The following is a 7599-nucleotide window of genomic DNA, read 5'->3' as shown; positions in this document are numbered from 1 at the left end:
AGAAAGAGGAATATCAATTAGAGCAGTTGATCTGATTAGTTTGTACTGTAAATGAGTTCAGTAGTCGACCCTGACTTCTAAGGCACGTCCTTCTGGACTCATCGGATTTTATTAGTCTGAATATCATTTACAGTAGCAAGGTCGCCAAGTGTGCTGGCAAGATTATAGGTGACCCCTCTCATCCTGGATGTCACTTCTACCATCTGGTAAAACACTTGGGGCATCGAGGACAGCACAAGACATGCAAACAGATGTTTCCCTGGAGATGTGACACATTAACTACAGCAGTCACATCGATTAACTTTCTTACTGTGGCACAACTTTAATGTACCTATTAATGTACCTAATGCATTTTTGAACTACTGTACAACGTCCATATAAAACTGTATTAACTGTAAATAATAGAGTGAATTAGAAGTGGCCTCATACTCGCATATCAACCTATTTGTCCCTTTCTTCATTTTATGTTTGCATAGTTGTCTGGTCTGATGAAATACAGCAATTCTGATCCAAACGGTGATTCACTTCTCCCCCTTGGGATAATGCATACAGGTATAAAAATATACCTGTATGCATTATAGGTTTGGTCTTTTACTCATTGCCAATTTCCACTTATCAATGATGGCAAAAGGAGTTCAAAATAACCATATAAAATTAAAACAATATTTGTGGCATAATCTTGAAACGCTATTGGATAAAAGTCAACATTACCGCGATTTGGACAACAAAGTCTAGAGAAATGTTAATTGCATCCTCTGAGGATTTTCATTCAAATTAATTAAAATTTGTGGAATTAGCTGTAGTGTTTAGATTACTACATAACATATGAATAGGCCCTGTGATAAAACACAAATGCATTGGTAACAGCTGAAAGAGAGATAACCGTTTCATTAAGAATTTTCCTGAAATAAGGTGTGTGTGTTATTTTGAATCTTTACCGATGGAGCCTGGCAGCTGTGTGAGGGCATTGTTGGAGAGCAGGAGGTCCTGCAGACTCTCACAGCCGCAGATTTGCTCATCTACCATCTCCAGGTTGTTCTTGGATACGTCCATGTAGACCAGCTGTTTCAGCATCCCAACCATCTGGACAGATAAAAGGAGACACACAAACATTTACACTGATATTCACTTCAGTATCCTTACTGGATGTAAGTCAAGGATTGCACAGTAATGGTTTTTGGTTGTTTACAATGAAAAACTATCCCAAAACGTTCTCAGCAGTGAGGTCAGGTGAGTATGTTTCAGGTAGGAGTACCAAAGACCTCATGATGACATATCTGCGTTTTCAATTTTATAAACAGAAAATTGTATAAAAGGGGAAACAGTTGCTGTGTTCAGTGTTGCTTGATATGCTTGACAAACTACATTACTTACAAAAGACCAGAGTGTGATTACAGCTGATGCCATTGAAAGGCTGGCAGCAGAACTAATGCTTTAATTATGACCCAGTTACAAACAAGCAGGTCATTTGGAGGAAAAATAAATCTCTTGTCACACATTTGGACAATCACAGCATCATTCTAAATTAATTACTTTCAAAGAAAACAATAACCTAAAAGCTGAAGAACATTTGCAAAACGCTAAAACCATCCAATTGTGTTCTGCCAGCGAGAGAGCCCTTCCTGAACTGTAGCTCCTTCACTCCTGAGAGCTGAAAGTCTGATGCAAACTGACTGTGGTTCGGTTTGATGAAAATTGAAGCCGACACTGAGTCTGAAAAATCACAGGAGATAATCTCAAGATGATGTTTTGGGGCACGGCGGGGACTGAAAGTATGAAGATTTGAGAAATTGACTGCAAAATTATACCCCAGGTAAAAACGTCAGTCTGTTCCCATCCATCCAGAGTTCCTTGATTCCAGTCAGCTGCTCCAACACCTCAGGCTACGGATGTAAAGAGGGAAAAAAGGCTTAAGTGGTGTGTGTGTGTGTGAGAGAGAGAGAGTATAAGAGTGTGGGTGCCTGCTGGGACAAGACCTTAATTCATAAACAAGCTAAAAATGAATCATGGGGACATTTTTTATTCTACTGAAATTATTGAGTAAGACAAATGCTATCTTGCAGAGAGAAACGACACAGAGCTTCCATTTCAAAAATGGAGGAGAAGGTAAGGGAGTAGATTAGGGAGGGAGGAGGTGAGGTCACCAGTAAAGAGGTGCCCTGGGCACTGACGGTGCAACTGACAGATACTCACCACTTCAGTGAACTCATTACTCCCCAGGTCCAGCCTCTCCAGCTGCGTGAGCTTCTGCATGCTTCTACAGACACAGAGGATGGACAGGGAGTGAGACGCTAAGAATCAGGGGATATCTAAAATCACTCAAAATGACGACTTGAGTGGAAAACACTGAACTGCACCCATCTGATAAAACAAAAGCACTAGCCAGAATTACAAGCAAGGTGGGCCATGTGTTTCAGTCAGCAAGCCAAAACAAACCTTCCTTTTTTTCACCTTTAAGGTTATCTGTTAATTTTCAGGTTGAATTTTGGACAACACACATCCTCTGCCTTTGTTACTTTCACTGAGTGATTTTACGAGGACATAAATACCGTTTAGAGCTCCGACTTGACAGAAATACGCTTTGAATAATGGAAACCGTGACGTATGCTGCTAGCCCTAAGCCATGCCCCAGAATGTTGTCTCCGCATTCAGGTCACAGTCTCACATTCTTGACTGCACCGTAAACAAGCAGATAAAAACCAGGACTATTCTGACTTTTATTATTTTTGAAATGATCACCATATGAAGGAAATATTCAAGAAGACTTGAATCCCATTCTGAGTGGATAGAGTGAATAAGTATCACTTTGTCATAATCTACTGACAAAATGCCTGTGAGGGCACTGAAGACCCAATGACAAAGCTTATAGCGACAAAAAGATGCAGGAATAAAATACAATTCTATATATAAATATATAAAATATTATAATATAACATCATATAATACACCAACTTCAGGTGTCTAAATAATATAGTTCTGGCATGATAAAGAATTAGAATCTGCAAGACAAGGAATGAAGGGAACGAATAGGCATTATAAACCATAGATATCCTTAGAGTGAATCACATGTTTAAAAAGTACTTCTCACACAAAAAAAAACAGAGGAAGAGACCATGACTGGAGGGGAAATAGAGATGTTCTTGTTCTGTTTGGGAACAGATATGATGTTACTTTCACAGCAGGGATGAAGTGTGAGAGTGAGACACAGAGCAGGGATGGAGAGCGGAGGCCCACAGATACCAACATGTAGTCTGTTTTGTTTTTAGGTACTTCTCATTAAATAAGAATGTCAGACATATGGTGCAAATTATAAACATGCTTTAAGGCCCTATGGTGATGTTTTTTTAATGCTTGCTGCAATATGAAAACATCCATCATGTTGATGTACTTGAGCATTAGCCAGCTTTGTCACATTCTTACCTCAATAGTTGGCGGGAGCCGCAAGGACCCCCGTATGAGCTGAGAGAGGTAAGAATGAGATTATCTGGCTCTTGAAGAAAGCGGATTCGTCAGTGGAAAAAAAACTATGGCTTGATCCCAAGTTATGAGGAACTCAATAGCCTTCTTAAAAACTGGTTTGGTATATATGCATATGCTTGGTGTGTGTCTGTGCACTGAGAGAAAAGAGACAGCACTTTCTATGTGGAAGCCCTGAAAAGCGCCCCTTTGTGCACGCACACATTTGTTTACATCTCTGAAATGCGTGTTGCTCTGGCAACGCTCCCGATCATTAGTCCTTTTCTTTGTCAGGGCTCCAGCCTTTAACAGGTCTGGCATCTGTCACATAAACACAGCGACAAGAGAGGATCTGCTGCACTGCACTTTGGACACTGCCTGACCTGTCAGTAAGTCAATGAAAATTAAGAAAAAGGAAAAGTGAGAGAGGTAAAAAAAATAAGAAAAAAGGGAAAAGTCAGCTAACAGGGAGGAAGAATGAAAAAAAAGCCAAATAAGGTTTCGCCTTAAAAAAAGGAAAATAAGGTCTAGCCTTATTTGCCTTTTTTACAGTTTCGCTGAGAAAATGGGATGAAAGTAAAATGGGATGAAACTGCAAGTTAAGCATGACGGAAGACAGAAAGAGAAAGTAGATCCCCATGTCAGTCACCTGGAGCTTTCTCAAATATCAGTGGGAGGTTCAGTCACCCAGAGGGACTCCAACCTTCTCAAATGGTGAAATAACCCTCAGCACTGTCTCAAAAGAGGGTTATAAAACCTGTCACAGCAAGCAGCCAAGTAGAGGGTGCTCTTATGTAACACTGGAATTAAATACTACAGTAAGCGGTGTGGAAAGTGAATTTAGTGGTGTGTGAGGTTTGGGGGGGCAGGATAGAGGACACAACAGAGACGTTGCTGCAGTTGTGAGAGGAAGGAGACTCAGAGGTAGGAAGGGTGAAAATCCATGAAACGCGTCAGGAGGCAAATATGACGCTGACACTGCTCCTTTATTTTGTATGTGTGAATGTATGATAATTTTAAAACCCAGAAAGTGAAAAAAAAGAAAGAAAGACTTACTTTGGCAACATCTTTAATTGGTTCTCCCTCAGCTCCAATATCTGTAATTTTGTCAACCTGGAACGAAGTAAAAATGTTTTTTTTAAATGACACTTAATTACACTCAATTGCACAAGTTCGAAAATAGTTTTGTCACAACTGTCTGGTTATCATCTTTGACATAATACATACATGACACAAAATGGCTGCTAAAGCCAGATTCTTTTTTTTTTTTACACGATCCATGAATTATTCTCTGAGAAAACAACGGAAATTATGAAAACTCCCCATCGCACAATGTTAAAGAAACTGAAAACTAATTCTGGATGTGCCCCCTGATCTGAATCCACAACAACATTTTATGTTTTCTTCTGTGGGCTTTATTCCACCCCTCACGGATTTTCATGGAAATTGGTTTTGCGTTATATGGATTACTATAAAGCAATCCAACATTTACAATGTATTAAGAGCTTAGAATATATTCTTTCAAGTCTTTTGTCATAATCATTATTCTGTCATCATATTACCAAGCCCTACTAAATTGTAGATTTAGCGGTTTAAGAAAATCACTCTGGTCAAACCTCATCAACCAGTCATTCTGTAACAGGTCTGATATGTTTAGTCATTTCTGACCTTCAATGTGAATACATTCCTTTACACATTTTTAAAGTCTAACAAACAGTGTACTACACAGTTCTTTTTGTAATATTAAAATTTGATTTACAATCAGATAAATCTTGTGCATCACAACCATGCGAGTGTCACAACCCCAATCATCTACTGAATGTGGCTTCACATGAAACAGACACAGTAAAACCTTTTATTTTATTAGAAACAACGTCATCCTAATCCCGAACCGAAAAACAAACTGACCTGCCAAAGCTGGCTGGTAGGAACTCCAAAAAGGCATCGTTCAGGTAGAGCTGCGTCAGACTCAGGAGCTGTGTGAAGCCATCTGGGAGCCTGTCAACACACATTTTACAGGAATCACACCACACATACTGCAAAGCCAGAGTACTGAAACTCCATTACATTACATCAAAATGCAGTAAATTAATTATACGAGGTCGTGCTGTACTCACTTTGACATGGGATTCACACTGGCTTCTACAATAGTTAGGACTTTGCAGTTCTTGATGTTTTCTGGAAATTCCTGGATACCTAAAGAGAAATATACAAGTTAGCATTAGTGGATTAAAAACACAACTGCGCAACAGGGATTAAACATCTGCGATGACGTATCCCAACCATTTTATTACTGCTGGCACAAAACAAATGACTCATGTCGAAATCAAAAGGATGAAGGATAATGCAAGCCATCTTGCTCGTGTTCTGCAGGAGCAGCTTTGTGAATGTTAAACACAGGTGGTTTGTGAGTACAAGCAGGATGGCTCTCTGCCTGAACTCTGAGCTCAGGGTGCATTAAGAGTAGCTCTGCACCTTTCTTGTCTAAACAACCACAGAAACGTGCGCTTAAGGTGACATAATAAAAGAAGGAGAGGAAGAAGAGGAAAAAAAGAGCAATGAGTGATAGTCTGCAAGTCCTCATGAAATGTCCACGACGTGCACATTGCAAGAAAGAGGACGTGACCAAGTCTCAAGGTTTATTTCCACCCACTTTGTTTTGTGTCCACAACACTTTGCCCAGAGTGCTTTGTGAAGAAGGATAAGCTACTTTTAATGTCAACATGGCACCGCTCTGTTTCATGAAAACCCCACCACATCCTTAAACATTTGTTTGATCTGGGCTGTCTCTGTACTCACTCATTTATATTAGAATTACCGGTTCAACCTTTCTCCTTCCCCATGAAAGAGTTTTTGCGGCTGAGCGAGTATCCTCTACTTCAGCTCTGCTTAGATTTAAGGTCACAGAGTGAAGATGGAGCATCTTCCACAGTAACCTGCACCGTGAACAGTTTTAGCTTGCGATGCTTAAAATCCATTATGTTTGCGTTCGATATGTTTGAAGAATATCGCTGTATAGTCGCGTGATGTATGCTAGGAGCAGGCTGGTTAATAGAAATGTAAATTTTAGAATATAGGTCAAGATGGTGAATATCCTTTGTATGGTCTTCTGCACAATTTCAGCTACTAATTACCACTTCACACACTTTGACTCTGCAGCATTTTTTGTTCTTAACATCAAACTAGAGCGACATAGTGTGAGAATATCTTTTTTCACTGATCAGTGCCTGTAGCCGTAATTGCAACACAAGAGCAACGAGGACAAGTTACACGTTTGATCTTGACGGGTCACTAACCCGGGGACTGGGGTCAGTTTTCAGGCCTCAGAAACATGATCTGATGAAGAGTTTTAAATGACCTTAACCTTCGAGTCAAAATGACATTGAACCTGAGTGACATTTCGGAAGAAAAGATGGCTATGTTGCTTACTGTTTTTGCTGACATCAAGCTCCCTGAGATTGATGAGGTTTGCGATCGCTGCTGGCATCACCGTAAGGTCATTATCTGGCAAGCTCAGTCGATGTAGTAACTGGCAGTTAAACAGTTGCTAGTGGAAAAAGACAAGAGATACGTTTTTTTAATCAATAAGTACAGCTGAACAAGAATACTCAGTGTAACATTAGAAAACCAACAGCATCGCCCAAAGCTTTTAATAAGAGATTAAATAGTCTGACACCCACCATACACACAGTAAAACATTTCTATATGTATGTGTGCCTTACTTTAGGCAGTTCCTCGATCTGGTTGGCATCGAGATAGAGTTCCTGCAGGGTCTTCTCAAAGTTAAAGATCTCCTTAGGAACAGTCTCCAGGCTGCAGTGGGAGTAGTCCAGCGATGTTACCGCCTCCTCTTCACCCCGCAAGCAGCGGCAGGGCACTAGGCGAACAAACAAGCTCCGCTTGGACATCCTCAGTCACTAGAGAGAGAAAATGGAGAGATAAGTAAAGTGAGCAGAGGATTTAGAGGAGTTAAGGAGGTAAGTGGTGTACGGCAACTTCTGCTTCCACAATTCAGCTTCAAGTGTCCACATTCAGAAATTGTTATCTCACCTCCGTAACACATACAGTACGTATTGTTTTTAGTGCAGGCTAAAAATAAATACACACATAGAAACACGGATTTCAATAACTGATCTGAATATC

At 40.1% G+C, this 7599-nt stretch overlaps 1 protein-coding gene across 1 annotated transcript in view; it reads right to left on the bottom strand.

The window, feature by feature from the left end:
- erbin (erbb2 interacting protein) overlaps positions 1–7599 on the bottom strand; it is a gene marked incomplete in the record, with an annotated part of 49937 nt that overhangs the window by 17508 nt on the left and 24830 nt on the right. The window contains 8 exon segments of the mRNA XM_061081861.1: positions 939–1083; positions 1809–1883; positions 2194–2257; positions 4513–4569; positions 5365–5454; positions 5574–5652; positions 6886–7003; positions 7179–7373. Of these exon segments, the coding sequence (XP_060937844.1) occupies positions 939–1083; positions 1809–1883; positions 2194–2257; positions 4513–4569; positions 5365–5454; positions 5574–5652; positions 6886–7003; positions 7179–7364 (814 nt within the window).

The sequence above is a fragment of the Limanda limanda genome, chromosome 1, assembly GCF_963576545.1.
Source record: "Limanda limanda chromosome 1, fLimLim1.1, whole genome shotgun sequence".
Taxonomy (NCBI): Eukaryota; Metazoa; Chordata; class Actinopteri; order Pleuronectiformes; family Pleuronectidae; genus Limanda; species Limanda limanda.
This window is presented reverse-complemented; position numbering and strand designations above follow the sequence as displayed.